The following is a 19,712-nucleotide window of genomic DNA, read 5'->3' as shown; positions in this document are numbered from 1 at the left end:
GTTCTCCCCCTTGTGCTTACTACCACTTTCAACCTCTGCTTGCTATCCCTCTGTCCAAACAAAGAGGGTGGAAAGCATGATGTCGTGACACACTAAGGATATTTTAAAAATGCAATGTGTTGCTACATACTATTTGGCAAAAAATGAGACAGAGGATAAGAACAGTATTAAACAATTTGTACTTGCTGTGTAGCACAATATAGGCAGTACACAGGCTAATTATACTCCTAAACATTTTCTGTAAAGCTTAGTCAGGAGCTAATTTTAAAAGTAAACACCTCCTGTATTATAATTTTTCTATTTTCTGAAGGTAATATTACATCACTCCCTCCTATCCGCCAGCCCCAAGACAATATTTTTTTTTTAAATGCTGTTTCTATCACTTAAAAAGTCAGTGGTCTATATCACTGATACTGTTTTATTTCTAAAATTACATTTGCTAGCATGTCGCTTAAACAACTTCATGATATGCAACATGGTGTTTGTTTATACCACTTATCTTTGGTGTCTTTCTTTAAGCACAAAGAAGTTTCCTTTCCCCCACCCCTAAGATTTTTTGATGTGCATTATGAATCCAGGTGAAAAGGAATGAGGGGGACTAGGATCTGATTTACTCTTTGATATTTCATAAGGAGTTCAAAACAATAACTTTATAGAGACTAAATGCCAGAGTAGATAAAAATAAACTTAAAACTTTCAGGAAAAATAAATGAATGTAACTTTATTTTCCTTGACATTTAAATGATGACTATTGAAAAATATAGATAATTATTTATTTGTGTTTTATCAAATTCTCTAATGGCGACTAAAGTTTCTTATGATACTATTCTTGAAATTCATGCTGTGGGAAAGCTTAAAATTAGTCATTATGATAATAAAGAACTTGAGCATTTCCTCTTCTGATTAGACTTAAGCTCCACCATTCTGATACTGAAATGTAGTCAACTATTAGAGTATTACGATGATATTCTAGTATTGCATCAGGCCAATATAGTAGGGAAATCTGTTGATTTCATAAGTTAGTTTTACAAGCAAATGAATGTTGTCTAATAAGAAAAAAATCACCCTGTGGTGGCCGGGTCCAGGGCGCAGTCAGCTGGGCACCTGACTCTTGGTTTCTCCTCATGTCAGAATAGTGTCGGCTTGGGCTTCTCTCTTCCTCTACCCCCCACTCCCACCCGCAACACATGCGCACACACGGTCTCTCTCTCTCTCAAATAAATAAATAAATCTTAAACAACAACAACAACAAAACAAAACCACCTCTGGACCGGCATATGGGAATTTTCAGCATCCCTCTAAAGAAGATACCCATGAGGAAGCCCTGAAATGTATTAAATCAGAGGTGGTTCCTATAACACACATCGAGACAACACAAAACATCCAGACCCAACCAAAATGTTCATTTAGTCCCTTACACATTTCCAAATGTTAGTGAAATTCAGAATAGTCGAAAGGAAATTTTATAGTTTTAACCTGAATACTGAAATGGGAATGGCTATAACACGGTGACTAATTCAGGTGTGTATTTTTAAAAGGAGAGGAGAAAATGCAAATAAAGCTCTAATGCCAACTCACACGTCTCTGCCACGTCGGACTTCATCCTGCTCTTTGGACTGGCGGCGGCGCTGTCTGGCAGACAGGGCCGGAGATGCCGATGACGTTCCCGATTCTGAATCCTCTGAACTTTGGCCTCCAGAGCCGTTAACGTCAAAAAGATGCTGTTCTACTGCCGACCGGATGGTTCTTTCCAAGAGTCTAATGAAAGCAGAACACAGAGTCCATCAGGCAATCAAATTTATCAGTGATTGCCTTTAAAAACTTATATCCATAATTTTGGAATATCAGCATTTCCAACAGTAGATCTACAACAGCTTCATGAACAAAGACAGCATATGAGACATCTCGAAATATCTGCATCGTGTGTTAAAAATAAAACCAAAAACCTGACAAATTCTACCAGTTTGATCACTGTGTTTCTCATCTTCGTAGGTCCAGGATGACTGAAATGCTCACAGCAAGCCTAACAACATTTATCAGAGGCATTCAGGAAATAAGGGTCATTTACTATAATGCAGAATGAGGAAATACTTTTTCCTCATAGAATAATAATAGACCTATTCTTACAAAGGTGAGTTCCGTCAGATTTCATACCAGCTCTGCAGAGGAAGACAGTATAGTTTACAAAGCAAACTGGCACAAATGATTTTATGACGCCTATTATCTATTTAGAATCCCTTTAAGATAAAATTATACAGGCAATAATGCTATTAAAACGGAACACCTTACCAGAACAATTACTACTTATAACAGGAAAATCTTTCTAAACCTCCATGCAATTAAACTGTGATGTAAATAATTGAAGCTGTATTCATACAAACATGTGCTACTAATATGTGTTACTGAAGATGGCAGGGTAGATTTACTTCATCTAACATGAGGAAATACTTAAGCACAGGGGCTGAAAAGAGTGCATGGTAAGTTAGATAAGGTATCCTTTTTAAAGCTATATAATCTTTTAATGTGTCTAAGCCTTCTTTTAAAAAAATTTTTATTTAATTTAATTTTATTTTTTTAGTGTTTCAGAATTCATTGTTTATGTACCACACTCAGTGCTCCATGCAATATGTACCCTCCATTCTTTTATCACCACACTATTTAATTTTGGATAAGCTGGCATGGAAAATTCTAAACATATACTCCTCAAATCATATTTTTCTGCACTTGAAAAAAGGATCACATCCAAACTCATCAAACTGTACACACATTAAGTATGTGTAGGTCTTTGCATATTAATTAGACTTCAATAAAGGTATTAAAATTTTAAAAAAGAACCACATATTTATTTTTAAAATGTTCAGATGGGGTTTAAAGAATTTAAGAAGTTTAGATTTTCCAAATGTAGTTTAATAACAGACACATGGTAATCTCATTAAAACTACTTGAAGACAACGAACAAGTATAGTCTAACTTGGACATTAGAACTTTTATATTTAGGGGTGCCTGGGCGGTATGGCCAGGGGAGTGCCCAACTCTTGGATTTGGCTCACGTTGTGATCTCACGGTTGTGAGATCGAGCCCCAAGTCCTGCTCTGTGTTCAGCACAGGGTCTGCTTAAGACTTTCTCTGCCTCTCCCTCTGCCCCTTTGCCTCCAACAAATGAATGAATGAATGAATGAATGAATGAATCTTTAAAAAAAGAGAGTTTTTATATTTACAACTCCACATCCCAATGATTCAAGATTCCCTAATAGTGGTCTGTAGGAATGTGAGTGAATTAACATATACAAACAAACCCCACACCTTTTCCAAACTATACAAGACAGGTAAGAGGTAAAAGCTATTAGGAAATATACAAGCAGGAACATATATAATATGCCTCAGTATAATTCTGGAATCTCTTTAAAATTCACAGAGCTAAGAGAGGTCGATCCAGCTCTCTCATTGTTTCCTTGCCTAACAAAGAAGAAAAAAAATTCCCAATTCATCCTATTAGCTCCAAATTCACCCTACTTAGTGCTTCTTTAAATTATTCTCTCTTCTACATTATCACACCTTTTCTCCACTTTCTCTTGATCCCTGTTGATGGAAGATGCCCCCAAAAGGTCCATTTACATCTCGGCAAGGAAGAAAGAGAGGTGGGTGCGATGGAATATCTTTGAGCAAGAAACTATTCACAAACATTTATTTAGTGCCTAATATACACCAGCACTTTCCTAGGTGTTAGGGATACAGCCATGAATATGACAAACAAGGTCCCCATGTTTATGCACCTTACATTGCTATGAGGCAAGACAGGTAATAAACAAATCATGAACTTTCAGATAGTGATAAATTCTCTCCAAAATGATGCACGGAATGGGGGAAGGACTGTGGATAGTCAGGGATGGCTTCTTGGAGGAGAGTACATTTGAACAAAAAAGTAAATGATAAGAAAATGAATGGCCAGGCTGAGAAACAGTGCAAGAGCTCTGGGGCAAATATAAGGTTGGCCTATTCCAGAAACAGAATTTCATGTGGCTGAAGCCTAAGGAGAAATGTGGTCAGAGAGGGAGGCAGGGGCAGGTAACTGGAGCTTAGGTTTTAGTCTACATGCAGCTGGTAGCCTTAGGAAGAAAGAGATATGTGATGGCATCATCAGTAGGGCACTGTCACTGTCCTAGGGAAAAAGGACTTGTTGCCATCACTGATTTGCTTTTGATTCTGTGACCCTTTCAGATGGTAAAGTCCCTGAAGGCAGAGCCAGAGGCTTACTTGACATTACAAACCTAACGCTACCCTTGGCTATCACAGTTATTCAACAAATGTAGGCTGATTAAAAATAAGGAAGAAGTAAAGACACTGTACTACTTTAACCTTTAATGGCATCCTCCACTGAAAGATATCTCTCCAGACACGTATTTTGTAAACATTAATGGAATCTGACATTATTTTGACTGAAATAAAAATCTCCTATGTTCAAATTGTTAGGCTGTCTCTAGTCACACACCCACACAGAAGCTCAAACAGGAACCCTTCTTTAGCCCTCTTCACTCAGTGGTTTTAAAGATCATCATAGGTTGCTTACGGTATTAATTGTCCAATACTATACACCATTAGAGTAGCTTTTTTTCTGTTTGCTAAGTGGGAAAGGGAAACCCAAATAACTTACTCTCCAGTTGCTGAAACATTGCTGACTTGGGATACATGTGTGCTGTGGGAAAGAAGCACAAAGAAAGTCAGGTTAGACAGAGCATGACACTGTGCACCAAACATCTGAAGGGGATTCCAGACTGAAAGTATTCGCTAAACTCTCAGTGACCCACGCACAATGTATAACCCATCCACTGACAGACGCTGACTTTCACTTGTTTCTGGAATTAGAGAATGCTAAGTGTTTACCCCTGAGTCAGTACTGAGTGTTTACTCCTGAACAGTGTCCCCCCTCCCCTGTCATTTGAAAGACATCCATGATGGACCGTTTCAAAGTGACCTTTAAAAACCATCTCTACTCCCCCTACTGGCCCTTGACCTCCTTCGGCCTCTTTTCATTTACTCAAAATATTAGTACAATGCCACTGACTGTCTTCCTGCTACCAACTCTACCCATTCCCTGCTCTCCCTAGCCCAAATCTGTTCCCTCCTCGTCCACTCCCTCCAGACCTGCAGTCAGAAGCAACTTTCTAAAACTGCTCAGAACAGGTAGATAGCAGCAGGAACGACAGGGGACAGGGAACAAGCAAGCAACTCTGGGTTCTACACAACTATTTCTTTCATTTTTTAAATGTATCTTTAAAAAATATTTTATTTAGAGGCACCTGGGTGGCTCAGTGGGTTGAAGCCTCTGCCTTAGGCTTAGGTCATGATCCCAGAGTCCTGGGATCGAGCCCCACATTGGGCTCTCTGCTCAGTAGGGAGCCTGCTCCCTCCTCTCTCTCTGCCTGCCTCTCTGCCGGCTTGTGATCTCTGCCTGTCAAATAAATAAATAAAATCTTTAAAAGAATATTTTATTTATTTATTTGAGAGAGAGGACATAAGTGGGGGTGAGGGTGGAGGGAGAAGCAGACTCCCCGCTGAGCAGGGAGCCTGACCTGGGGCTCGATCCAGATAAGCAGACGCTTATCTGACTGAGCCACTCAGGTGCCCCTACACAACTGTTTTTAAGCCACCTTTCTTTCTGAGTTCTTCGAGATGGAGAATCCTTCAAGCTCTATGTTTCACCTCAACACCTAATTTATGGCCCCTTTACTGAACACTTACAAAGTTCCTCTACTTTTCTGTTTCCTCCAAAGCGTGAATTCCTTCAAAAGCATTACAAAATATTCAGCCTAAAGTAGAACAGTGAAATTATAGAACACTCTGTGATATAACCACAATGAGGTTGAAGTCGGCAGCAATTTCAGCTGCGTCAATATCAAGATTTTCTCACGGTCTGCCCTCCAGTGCTTTGTCAACTTCTAAATCAAGATTCAAAAGTCTGTTCAAATAAAAACCTTCCATGCTAGTCACACTATAGTTTTCCCTAATAGATACAACAGTTTCCTTTGCTCCTCCTTCTTTGTAGAAAACACCTGAAGAAAACGACAGGTGTTAAGGACTGATGCTGATGGCCGCCTTCCAATCACCCCAAACAGCCTTGTATCTACCATGCAATTTTGAACATAAGAACATATTTAGTTTTTTTTTAATCTATATGTTGGATTTTTCTTCCATGTACATGGGTATTTCATCTCTTTCCACCCAGAATCTAAGTGCTTCAAGGGAAAGTATGCTATTTCTCTACTTCTTTCATTCTACTCTCTACCGTTATGACCACTACCACCACCATCAGACCCAGCCTACCACTCATTATACCAGAGGTGATCAGCAGACACTCACGCTTCAGCCCAGAGAATTTCCTTAAAAAAGAGCTGTAGCTCTTTGTCCCAGCCACAAACCACAGCCAAATCCCAGAAGAGACACATAAAATAATGCTACCATTCACAGGGAAACCGATGAGAAAAACCTTTATAAATGAAAGCAAATGAAAAAAATAAGTACATTCTAACGCTGAGTACTTACTATGTTTCAGACACTGTGTCGAGTATTTTGTACATATATTTTCCTGTTTGCTGTTTACAATAACCCATTTGGGTAGGTACTATTGTTTTCTCAATTTTCAGTTGAAGAGTTTAGAGGTTAAGTAACTTTCCCACAGTGACAGAGCCAAGTAGATGAGCTGGAATTTGAACCAAGAACGTTTTAGCTCAGAGTCTAAGCTCTTAATCACTACACTAGCCATTCAATTCATCACTCAGTAGAAGAAAAACTCACTAGAATCATCTTTGTAGATGGAGGCCTGGACTTAGGTATTTTACTTTGCTTTTAATCACAACCACTTTTCTCATCTGCCTCATAATGCCTGTTATTCACAGTGGTTCCCAGATTACACAACCAATAATATATCCTTTGCTCTTCTCTGTCCTTAACTGGAACAGGCAGTCCCTGCTTTTGATGCTTTGTGGCTCACCCTCTGTAAAATCAACACTGTGTAATTAACTTCTGTATTCACTTCTCAATGTAGTTACACAGCCTCAGTTTGGGGAGCAGGGCCCATTGGGAATGATGGTTCTGGGGGGACACAGAAGAGGGGAACACGTTGATCTGATAGATGCTAAAAATATTCCAAAGACATAGAAGTATAAGCAATCAATTAGTCCTCCATGCTGTCTCAGAATGAGTAGATGTACACCTTTTCTCTTTTTAAAAATATTTTATTTATTTGACAGAGAGAAATCACAACTAGGCAGAGAGGCAGGCAGAGAGAGAGGAGGAAGCAGGCTCCCCGTGGAGCAGAGAGCCCGACGCGGGGCTGGATCCCAGGACTCTGGGATCATGACCTGAGCCGAAAGCAGAGGCTTTAACTCACTGAACCACCCAGGCGCCCACCTTTTCTCCTTTCTTTACACACTTTGACCTGAACTTCTTTTTGCTTATTAAAGCACACACTGATATTTTTATGTTTCTTTTTGTGGGGGATAGGGAGTAGGACACACACACACACACACACACACAAAAGGTGAGGAAGAAAGAGACAAGAAAATGACCTCAAGTAGAAACAGGTTCTGCGGGGCGCCTGGGTGGCTCAGTGGATTAAGCCGCTGCCTTCGGCTCAGGTCATGATCTCAGGGTCCTGGGATCGAGCCCCGCATCGGGCTCTCTGCTCTGCAGGGAGCCTGCTTCCTCCTCTCTCTCTGCCTGCCTCTCTGCCTACTTGTGACCTCTCTCTCTGTCAAATAAATAAATAAAATCTTTAAAAAAAAAAAAAAACAGGTTCTGCGATAACTAATGCCATGTTGGTGCTTCTCAAATCCTAAAGCATATCTGAATCATCCAGGATCTCATTTACTCAGGCTCCGATTCAGCGCCTCTAGGTCTCAAGAAGGTGAAGCTGATATTCTGCTTTTTTAACAAATTCTACAGTGATTCTGATGCTGTTGGTTTGTGGAAGACACTGATTAGCAAAGCTGCAATTCCCTGAAACTAAGAGTCTTCAAGAGTTCAATTACTTAGATATGACAATAGCTATTTTTAAACATTCTAATCTAAGTAATGAGAGTATGCATTGGAAAACTTATGCTAGCATGAGTGAATAAAAGGCAACACATCAAGATTTCCTCATAGCTTAAAGAAAAATGACCTAAGCCATCTAAATTTTTTTTAAAGATTTTATCTATTTATTTGAGAAAGAGAGCACAAGTGGGGAGGATGGGCGGAGGGAGAGGGAGAAGTAGACTCCCCAATGAGCAGGGAGCCCGACATGGGGCTTGATTCCAGGATCCTGGGATCATGACCTGAGCTAAAGGCAGAGGCTTAACTCAGCCATTTTCAGAATGCAAAATAAATGAATAAATTGATGACAAAAGCAAGGAATTAAATCATATTCAATTTTGTTAATATGTTGATCTTAGGTCAAATTTATGATAATTTATAGTTTTACGTTTCTTTAATAGTCCTTTACCATTTGTTTTACTTAACCTGTCCATATTTTCATGTTTTTTAAGCAGAATTTCTCTAAAGAAAGTATTCTGAGAAGACAACATGTTTCATTGGGAATCAGAAAAGAGAAGTTCTGGTCTTCGCTCCACAGTTAATTAGCTGAAATCATAGATTGCTGGTTCGCCTGGCTGCTCTGGGTGGGTTCTTCACACAGAAAATGAAAGACTTGGCTAGTGGTCCCTGTGGTTTTCTTTTAGCTCTAAAAGTTTACTGCCCTAAAGTTTGAATCACTACGAAAGGTTATAACTGCATATTATGACAGTTTCAGTCATAGTTATGGTTTATTAAATACCAATATAGCTTTGGTCAGGTATCCAGCCACCTGTATAGTTCCTGTGGGATGTGCTCAATAATCCACCAATAACAAGATTTCTAAGAATATTTAATGACAGAAATAGGGGCTATTTCCATAGCTATAATTCACTCATGAAGGTAATTCTAAGAAAAACGACAAAAGGGCAATAAGCAAATAAGCTAAAGTGAAAAATGTAGATTTCCTTCGTCTACAACGGAACTTGCTTTTTATCCTCTGCAGAAAGTGAAGGAAAATGAATTTTTTCAGAGCCCTTGACTGATCTGATAACAAAGTTTCCTACTTAGGCAGTATAAACACTTGAATATGGAAGAGATCATTTCCTAACGTTGATAAAGCAAGTATTCAAAACTGAAAAGAGATAAGCCTCGCTGCAGACTCCAGAGCTAGGGTCAACTTCATGACCCAACCCTCCTGTGAGTGAGGATGCAGCCGCATTCGCTATTGGTACAGTCTTTGAGAAGAGATTCTGAGCCTACTCTGCAATATATTCTATGACATACTTAAATATATTTAGTCTGTATCTCTATTGACCAAACCCAAACTACATTTCTGGAAGCCGAACACGCTCAACAATACTAGTCTATAGATAAGTCTATGTGATAAGATGCACAGAATGCCCGTTGACAAGTGATTCTTTAATTAGACCTCTCGATTTGGAATAAAGAAATCTACATATAAAAAGAAAGAAATTTCAAGTCTACTAAAATCCGACATCTTGAAGGGCACGTGTTCTTTTTTTTATACATTCTCTTACTTCAGTATGTTCTCTTCTGCAGTATATAAATATTATTGTGGTAAAGTATTATTGTTTCAATAGGAACTGTGAGGTCGAACAGAATTATCCTTTTTTTTTCCCCTCTAGAATATTTACATTTAGCGAATTTTTTTTTAATAAGTCAGGATTTAAAAGACAGTTGTGTAATGTTTAATTGGGCAAAGATGAAGATCATGTAACTAATTATCAAAATAGCATGAAGCTCCTAATTTCTCTGTTTAACAGAATACAATATTTTTAGTATTTTTTTTTAAATATTTTTTATTTATTTGACAGAGAGAAATCACAAGTAGGCAGAGAGGCAGGCAGAGAGAGAGGAGGAAGCAGGCCCCCTGCGGAGCAGAGAGCCCTATGCGGGGCTCGATCCAAGGACCCTAGGATCATGACCTGAGCTGAAGGCAGAGGGTTTAACCCACTGAGCCACCCAGGCGCCCCTATTTTTAGTATTATTTTAAAATACTAAAAGTTGATATGCAGCATCAACATTATAAGATGAATCCAGTGTTATTTGTTACAGTTATAACAGATTTCTAATTAAAACTTTTTCATTAAAACCATGTCTTCCATGGACAGTGTCATACATTAAAAGAAATAACCCTGATTTTCAATATTTACTTTGCTTTAACTTTTAGCTATGATTATGATATACAGAAATTTAATGGAGCATTTATAGGTATTCAAACTTTGACAAAAATTGTATTACCTTTTTGTGGTAGTGTTATAGATAGTTTGGATCTAAAAAGACCTCAGAGTTTGGCTTTAAAGCGTATACTATGCATTAAAAAAAGCATATACCATGCATAGAATACTAGGACATAAATTGAAAATATACTACATGGATATTAGTCAGCAGGAGGAAAATGTTTATCCTCATACTATTTCAAACCTCAGACTTCATATTCCTTTAAATATTATGGCTGTTTTTAAGAAAAAAGAACTATTCTTCATTCCTACAATATTTTGATGATCTATCAAATATTTTCTAACAAATTAAATAGAGCCTATCAAAATATCAAAATACTCACCTTTTTTATAGCTTTTTGTTCAAGCCCTAATTACTGGAGTTTTCAGTTTCACATATTTAGCATGTTTTTGCATAAAAAAGAAATTCAGAGTTTTAGTTTTTGGACTAAGGTCTTTGTAAAGGAAAATTATGAATGAAATTAAATAGTTCACTATGTATACTCATTTAAGATGAGGAAGTTGAGGTTCAGAGAGGTTTAATATCTCATTCAAGTTTACACAGTTCTGATTCTATCTCATGTAATCTGGCTTCAATAAGGACACAGTCCTTCTCAAATAATGCTGCTATTCATATAAACCTTTGGCTATACATCTAGTTATTTTCTTAGAGCAGTTTATTCAAAGTACTTTTTTGGGTTCAAATGGAATTTTCTTTTCAAAATGTACATTCCAGAAAATTTTTTATTTCTAGATTTTCACGTTTATTAGTATAAAATTCTGTCAAGCCGTCTTTAATCTTTTATTTTTTAAAAATTTATTTATTTATTTGATTCCTTTGCCTTTGGAGACAACTTCTTGAAAGAAGTTGCTGTGGTCGATGTCAAAGAGGATACTGCCTATGTTCTCCTCTAGGACTCTGATGGATTCCTGTCCCACATTGAGGTCTTTCATCCATTTTGAGTTTATCTTTGTGCATGGTGTAAAGAGATAAGAGTTTCATTCTTCCGTACATAGGTGTCCAATTTTCCTGGCACCATTTATTAAAGAGACTGTCTTTTCCACTGGATATTTTCCCCTGCCTTATTGAAGATTATTCGACCATAGAGTTGAGGGTCTATATCTTATTTATTTAATTGAGAGAGAGAAAGAGGGAGTAAGTGAGGGGGAGAAAAAAGGGGAAAGAGAGAATCTCAGGCAGCTCCCTGTTTAGTGTGGAGCCTCACAAAGGGTTTGATCTCATGACCCTGAAATCAGGACCTGAGCTGAAATCAAGAGTCAGACCCTCAATCGCTTGAGCCATCCAGGCACCCTGAACAATCTTTTAATCTTTTAAAAACTACTATACCCCTCCACCACAAACTTCGGTTCTGATTATTAGTTGTTTTTTTTTTTTTTTAAGTTTACCAGAGGTTTTTCTATTTTAAAATTTTCATTTTTATTCCCAAAGAAACATTTTCTGGATTCAAACATCAGTTCTGCTCTTTTTTCCACTTATTATTATCAAAACCTTCTAAATTTCTAAGAGGTTGCTAATTATTAAAACTAAGACAAAAATCCCCAAAACAAACAAAAAAAAAACTCAAAACTTTTGACTCCTGCTTCTATTCTCCTACCTTCCATGCAAGACAAAAGATACAGAATTTTATTACTTTCTTTGCCCCTTCACCTATGATTCTAATTGGTTTCTACACTTAATTAAAAAAATTTCTTATAAAATTCATCTCTTAATTAGCTGGGCATAAACTTTGATTTCTACTTGTATGTTTTTTCCCTTGGAATTAGAATTTTTAGGTTGACTTTCTAATCTCTGACCTTCATATCTAACATTATTTCTATCAGTTTTTTCTTATCCTTTGCTCTTCATTCTGGAGGAGCTTCTCAAGTTTCTTTCTCATCATGTTCTTGATTTATTTTTAATAAATTCTGCTTTAATAATTTCTGCTCTTTACTGTTTCCTACATAGTTCTTGAAATCTCTCCTAATACATTTCTTGGCTCTCTTTTCCCTCCCCTTTTCAGCTATTCTATGTCTCTAGCCTTATAATTGTAAACCTATTCTGCCCTTGCAGGTTCCCACTTATGTTTCAGAGAGGGTTGATTATGTCCTTAAGCATTTTTGGGAGAAGATTAGTAATATTACTTTTCAAGTTTTCTTCTGAATCATGTAAAAAGAAATTCTCTGAAATCTGTTTTTACACTGAGTTCTCAGGGTAAGTCATCTTAATTTCTCTTAGTTTGTAATTTTTCTTTATAAATTCCAAATAGCTCTTTGTGTTTGTGGTTCTTGGGGAGAAACCATCAATTCAGGCAGGTCATTACCAAAACCTGGGTGGGTAGATTGTTCTTGTTTATTTCATCATCCTTTGGCTGTATGCAGATGCCCACTCATGAATTTAGATTTTAAGGGCCAATATATGAGTCTGCCCTAGAACAATCTATGATGCTTAAATAGGTGCACTTGCTATTTGGTCCAATTTTCTGACTAAGCTGGAGAATCAGGAATAAATTTGTACTTTGTTTTTGTACAGTGTACTCTTGAAAGCACTCATTATGTCCAGTAATCTTCCTTCCTTTTTATCCTCTTCTCAAATGCTTTAAGTAACTGAACATCCCAGGGGGATAGTTTTGTATACTAAATGTTCTAGTCTTTGAATAGATGTTGACATAAAGAAGCTAACAGGGGGGCAGAGAAGTGAAAAAAAATATGCAGCTTAGCTCCAAATGGTTCAGAAACTAACTTTCTGTTCAGTAGGGGGAATGTGGTTGGTGCAGTAGACAAAGGAAGGAATCCAACTTAGTTCCCCGTCCCCCCACCCCCGCCCCCCACCATCCCCTTCATTCTCTCTTTGTGGCCATCTGTATTGTCTAGATGGTGGAACTGAAGTCTGTAAGGTGAAAATACATTTCTCAGCCCATCCCAGTGATGTGACCTTTGATACATGGGTTTATCATTGTTACAAAGCTGTCTCTAGTTTTTGTCCTTGATATCATCATTAGAATTTAAATGGGAAGCCTGAGATAGTTACATTAGGTAAAGCTGGTCTTTTACTTGTTTAAATTAAAGGTTTATATTTTATTCAGATCTGAAGTTCTTATAAACAGAAGTCTATAGGAAGGCAAGAAGACTGAAGAATGAAACAAGAGCTCTAGATAGAATGGCCATAAAGGTGTCATTCCCTGTGAGTCAGTTTTTCCTTTGCTTTATCATGCTGGAAAAAGACATGAGGAGAAGCATAAAAACCATAAAAATTTATATCCTTTATCAGTATAGCCTGATAAATATGCTTAATATTTTAATTAAAAGATAGAATACAACTCAGAATCTGTACTTGTCTCTTACTAAGTAAAAAAATATGATATCAAGAACTCAATATTGTATCCCTAGAGAATTATATGATGAACATTATTTAAATTTATAACCATTCTGCAGTATAAAATAGTACTTACAGTAGTTGTCTGGTTTAGTGGTTTTCAGCTAGGGGTATGCATTAAAATCTCTTATGTGACACTTTTCTCCCCTCAAATTTCTTGTGGCAAAACACACATAACGTTCACTATTTGAACCATTTCTTAGTGTACACTTCAGTGGCACTGAGTACATTCACATTGTAAATTCATTCCATTCAGCTCCAGAACTCTTTTCATTTTCTAAAACTGAAACCCTATTCCTATTAAACAGTAATTCTCAATTCTCTCTTTCTCCCCAGCCTCTGGCAACCACCATTCTACTTTGTGACTTTATGAATTTGACTACATTGTCCTTCACATAAGGGGAACCATACAGATGTCTTTTGGTGCCTACCTTATTTCACTAGGTATAAATGTCCTCAAGGTTCATCCATGTTGTGTCTATCAGAAGTTTCCTCCTTTTTTAGTCTGAATAAGACTCTACTGTGTGTATATACTGCATTTTGTTTATCCATTATCCACTGATGGACACTTGGGTTGCAACCACCCTATGACTATTACAAATAATGTTGCTATGAGCATGGATGTACGAATATCTCTTTGGGACCTTGTGATTCTGTTTTCAATTTCTCTTCATCTTTGCCAACACTTGTTATTTTTATTTTTCAAAGCAGCCATCCTAATGGGTGTGAGGTGACACCTCATTATAGTTTTAATTTGCATTTCCCTGATGATTACTGATGTTCAGCATCTTTTCATGTGCTTATCGGCCATTTGTACAACTTCTTTGGAGAAACGTCTATTCAAATTCTTTTCCCATTTTAAAAATCATTTTGTTGTTGTTGATTTTTTGGAGTTCTCTATATAGTCTGGATATTAACCCCTTATCAGATAAATGATTTGCAAATATTTCCCCCCATTCTTCCTTTCCTTTCTGTTGATAGTCTTTTATTTTTTTGATCTGTAAAACTTTAAAAAATCTCATGAAGTCTGATTTGTCTACTTTTTGTTTCCTTTGCCTTTGGTGTCATAGCTAAGAAATCGCTGCCGAATTCAGGGTTGTGTATCTTTTGCCTGATGTTTTCCTTTAAGAGTTCTTACAGGCTTAGTTCTTACCTCTGAGGCTTTGATCTCTTTCACGTTAATTCTTGTATATGATATCAGGTGAGAGGCCAACTCCATGTTTTGCATATGGGTATCCCATTTTCCCAGCACTTATTGTAGAAAAGACTGTCTCATGATACTTATTGAAAATATGGACACCCAACACCACTCAAGGCTCAGAATCTTGGCCAGTGAGACCCCAGAATCTTTAAAGTGTACAAAGTATGTATCATAATGATGGTGTTATCAAAAAACAGAATATAACAAGTGTTAAGAAAAACATGGAGCAACTGGATTCATGCATTATTAGTGGAAATGCACCTAGAAATGGTTAAGATGGCGAACTGATATTAAAAAATAATTAAAAATGGTTAAAATGATAAATTTTATGTTATTTATATTTTGTTGTTTGTATTTACCCTCCCACCCCTCTCTCAAAAAGAACTCCACAGGCAGAGATGCTGTGCTTCCTTAGTTGAGAAACACTGTTCTAGTTAAAAAGGAAACAAATAATGTTAATATGTAGGTATTTGTGTCTAAAGACACCCAAATATCTAGGGTGGGAAAAAAGTAGATAATCAAGTAAACAGCCTGCTTGTTCATTGCACTTTTTAGTCAACAACAAATATAATGCCTGATATATTACACTTTTCTAAACTATCCCAACTGATGAGAGATTTTTACCTCAAAATGATAATTAAGAAAACATACAACAGAGTTAAGAAGAAAAAGAAACTATTAACATATGATAAAGCATGACCGAAAAAAAAATCATAAACCTACAAATTCTAGCACAAGTTGTTTGGAAAGGTAATCCCCGAAGAGCTATTCATAAATGCTCCACAAAAACTTTTCTACATTATCAGGGAAGGAGTGGTCTCATACAGTTTTCAGATCCCATCTAATGTCAGGTAATGTTTGAATCTCAATTTATCCAAAGCCAAATTTTTCTTCAGTTAAAAGACTTCCACAAATTAATGACTCCTGGTTTCAAGGGAAAAAAATATTAAAATACTGCAGAATGAGTTTCTATTCCAAAAGCTTATTTAGATACAAATCTATCTGATGTTCCTGATTCAGGAAAATCAGAAAACATATAAATACGGACAGTGACCCTAAGCAATTCCAAATCTGCTAAAATAGTAATTTAGCTTCAATTTGTATCTTGTATATTAAAACTTGGGCTGAAATTGATAAAGATGGTCAATTTAAGAGTTTTAATGGAGCACAAAATTAGAAAGAAAAAGCAGAGGAAGATTAGGGCAGGGGCTAAAAGGTAGGTGTTAGGTGAGCAAGGAGCCACCACTCAGAGGCCAGGTGAGCTGTTTAGAGCCACTGAATAAGACTGGTTACAGGTATGTACCCCTAAAGCACATTTAGGAGTTTGATAAAGTGCAGGCAGAGATAGGCCTCCTATACAGGCTGTATGTATCATCCATGTATACAAACTGTATGTATAATCCAGAAATTTTTTAAGAAAGAGGAATTCAAACGTAGAAGTTGGATGGGACAGGACAGGTTGGGATGGGATCAGGGTAGGACCTGAACCTGGCCATAAGGAATGTGAAGGTAGTACGGGTGAGGTGGGAGGGGACAGAAAGTAGAGATTAAGAGCCTCAGTCCCAGTGGAAAGAAACACAGAAGTTAAAATATGAGTTTGCAGACTGTGAATGCCCGGACAAATAAAAGTGGAACTAGCAACAGATCCTGGCCAGATCGGACTGGAAGACAGGTAAGAAAATTCAGACAATAGCAGGCTGGACGTGGCACAGAACGCCTACAGCAAGCTGTTAATCTGAGCAATTGAGGTAGAAGCGCCTTTCTGGGAGTCCAGCCGACCCATGAGAGCCCAGGGCATGGACAGCCTCGCCAAGGATGTTCTTCATCTGAAGTCTGCAGGTTCTTGTCTCTTCTGTAGCAATCTTGCTAAGCGTTTGGTATAACCTGTTCTTCCCTTTCATTTCCTTAATCACTTCAACAGGGTGCTAATCTGTAATGAGCATGGAGGGAACAAGAACAATGATACCGACTGTTTGAGCTACTGTAGCTGCAGGCATCGTGCCACATAAGATGGCAGCAAGTGCAGATTTGTAGCTACCGTTTCTTTCCTTCGGGGGAGAAAAAGGACAAATGGTTCTGGTGAGTTAGGCTAGGGTGGAGAAGTGCTGAAATTACAGAAGGCAGAGTTCTTACCACAGCAGATATTTAATCTAGAATGAGAGTATATGAGTGTATGTCCTGCCTTACTACAGAAAAAACTGAAGGCAACTGAAATGTATAGTAGACGGCCATGTGGTTCAGACATGACTGCTTGTAACAGAGAATCGTAATCACAGAAACTGGAATTCTACAAGGTGAAAAGTGGAGCAAGATAACGATTGCAATGGCCTCTGTGGCTCCCAGTTCCTGGATCCCACTGGCCTTCCCCAAGCCAAAGAAAGGGCCTGGAACCTCCACTAGTGCACTATAAGTTCTCTGCATGCTCTCCATCTCTATCCTCTACCGCACAGACAGCTTCTATCTTCATTATAAATAATGCACCTTGTCTCCACTCCAAGAGGTGGATGCTTGTCTGATGTGCTGTATCTGAATTCCTTTATGGATCATCTCTTCTCCTTCCTCTGACACTGGAGCCCTGCTGTGCTCTATCTTCTGTTTTGATCCAGTCTTCCTGAAGACTGCCCACTCCCAGACCTGCAGACACTGAGTTTTGCTGTTCTACCTCATGCTGGACCTTTCAGAATAAACTACCTTCTGAATCTCCCACCCCTGACCAGATGCCCTATCCCCATCCCCTCTGCCTGTCTGCCTGTGGCTGGATCTACTTCTGATGAGTACCCAGCTCAACTGCTGTGTCTCATCTCTTGTTTGGACCTTTCCTCTCTGTCTACACGCCACCCCCCACCTCAAAAAAGCCCCAAATCAAAACCCCAAAACCCTTGACCAGTTAACGCTGTCAAAATATAATACATAGCACTCAATATTCAATGTTCCTAGTCAGGAAAAATATCATTTTCCAACTACCAATCACTTTTTACTTTCCAAAGCCACAGTAAACATGATTTTGGATTTTAAAAGAGCCAATTTAGTTTTTTATCATGTTGACAAATTGTTATGAAATTGATGAGTCTTGGAATAACTGGCCTTTGTGAGAATTGTAGGAAGGGAATCTTTTTTTTTTTTTTAAAGATTTTATTTATTCATTTGACAGTCAGAGATCACAAGTAGGCAGAGAAGCAGGCAGAGAGAGAGGAAGGGAAGCAGGCTCCCCGCTGAGCAGAGAGTCCGATGCGGGGCTCGATCCCAGGACCCTGGGACCATGACCTGAGCTGAAGGCAGAGGCTTTAACCCACTGAGCCACCCAGGCGCCCCGTAGGAAGGGAATCTTAATAACGCAGAAGAAAAAGGAATGGAAGATGAAGAGACCACAGAAATATAAGTACACTTAAAACATTTAGGCACTCATTTGCTCTTACTAGAGTAGTGCAAAAGTGCACTAATTTATAAATTAAACTGTCAGTGGACATGTTATGTTTTTAGTTCAAAAATCTGGAAGAAATTTAATTATAGCTAACAATCTTGTATTTTTTTCTTCCACTTAAATTCTGTGTGTTAGAATAACTCAGGAAGAGTTCATCTCAAAGCAGCCATGCAAATAATTTGAAAACAAAACAAAACAAATAGAGTCTCCTTACTTCTTGTCAAGAAGATAATTAAAACAAAGTTAAATTAACTTGTACCAATTTACTTCTTACATAATTTCTAAGACGACCATGCAGCGTTATTCAGAAAAAGAAACCAGAACGAATACGAGTCACCATGTACTCAGCAACAATATCCTCATATGTTTATAGTAGCTGTAGAGTTGAGGTAGCCTACAAACCAAAATATGCTGATTTGGTGGGCAGGAAACCAAAGTGAATCAACTGGACCACCATGTTGTCACAGACTAAAACCTCAGATGTTCTCTCTTTTGCCACAGTGGGATTATGCAATATGCTTTGAGTCGCTGAAGGGCGGAACAGTGCTGAAAAGCAGTTACTTGGCTAAGACTAAAGTCTTAGGACACATTTCTGAACTATTGTTGGCTGAGTTAAAGCCTAACTCTTAACTCTGGGACTATCACAACAAATCAGATTTAGAAATAAAAAAAAAAAACTATGTATCATAAATCCTGACATCTTTTTAAAAAAGTAGATTTCAAAACTGCAGAAAAAGTTTTAACATCTACTTTGAATTCTGTAAACTCACCTGTTTTAATAGTTGTTTTTCTGGCTTCATAAGCTTTAGAAAATAACCCTGCACTCCACGAACTTGCTGAATACTCAGTTTCACAATCCATTACTGTATAGAAAATGATCTAACATAATTGAAGTTTTGTGCTCACACCCCTCCCCCACCTGCATATATGCATGGAACAGAAGTTTTTAAGATGTAGGTAACAGCATAATCATTAGGCAATTTCTGAAATTAAAATAGGTACCTTGACATTTCTGAATTTAAAAGAAAATATCTTATTGTAATCTTTTTAGCTCTACTAAATTTAAGATTTCTTAAACCAAAGAGAAGAAAAACACTGCATGAGGAATATTATGAAGGGTTCCAATAAGCTTAGTTTGGCCACAGTGTAGAATATTCTATTGAAAAGAATTAAAATGGGCAAATAAACGCAAAGAAGCCCTACCCCTCTTTCATTCCCTGTAATAAAACAACAAAAATCAAATAAATACCTCAAATAGAAAGGTGACATAGGTCTTTCATCTTCCTGTGAACTAAAAGGAAAATAAATTTTGTATTAATTTCTGTTAATATTTTAACATATCGATTTTACTAAAACTCTATTCTTCCTGTCAGAGATTCTATTTTGACACATTAGAGCTAATCTCACAATGGAGTGAAGTTAGTAAAA

At 37.6% G+C, this 19,712-nt stretch overlaps 1 protein-coding gene across 8 annotated transcripts in view; it reads right to left on the bottom strand.

Annotated features, from left to right (window-relative positions):
* The window catches only part of FAM13A (family with sequence similarity 13 member A), a 364,348-nt gene that overhangs the window by 67,101 nt on the left and 277,535 nt on the right, over positions 1-19,712 (bottom strand). For 4 of the 8 annotated variants that reach the window (XM_045994271.1, XM_045994281.1, XM_045994291.1 and 1 more), the window contains 3 exons: positions 19,534-19,575; positions 4,652-4,693; positions 1,579-1,758 (listed from right to left, as the gene is read on the bottom strand). In XM_045994271.1, the coding sequence (XP_045850227.1) occupies positions 1,579-1,758; positions 4,652-4,693; positions 19,534-19,575 (264 nt within the window). The remainder of the gene's footprint in view (positions 1-1,578; positions 1,759-4,651; positions 4,694-19,533; positions 19,576-19,712) is intronic. The other 4 variants (XM_045994325.1, XM_045994317.1, XM_045994309.1 and 1 more) reach the window with 4 other exon arrangements.

This window comes from Meles meles, chromosome 2 (assembly GCF_922984935.1).
Source record: "Meles meles chromosome 2, mMelMel3.1 paternal haplotype, whole genome shotgun sequence".
NCBI lineage: Eukaryota > Metazoa > Chordata > Mammalia > Carnivora > Mustelidae > Meles > Meles meles.
The sequence above is the reverse complement of the archived record's forward strand: the minus strand, read 5'-3'. Positions and strand labels throughout refer to the sequence as shown.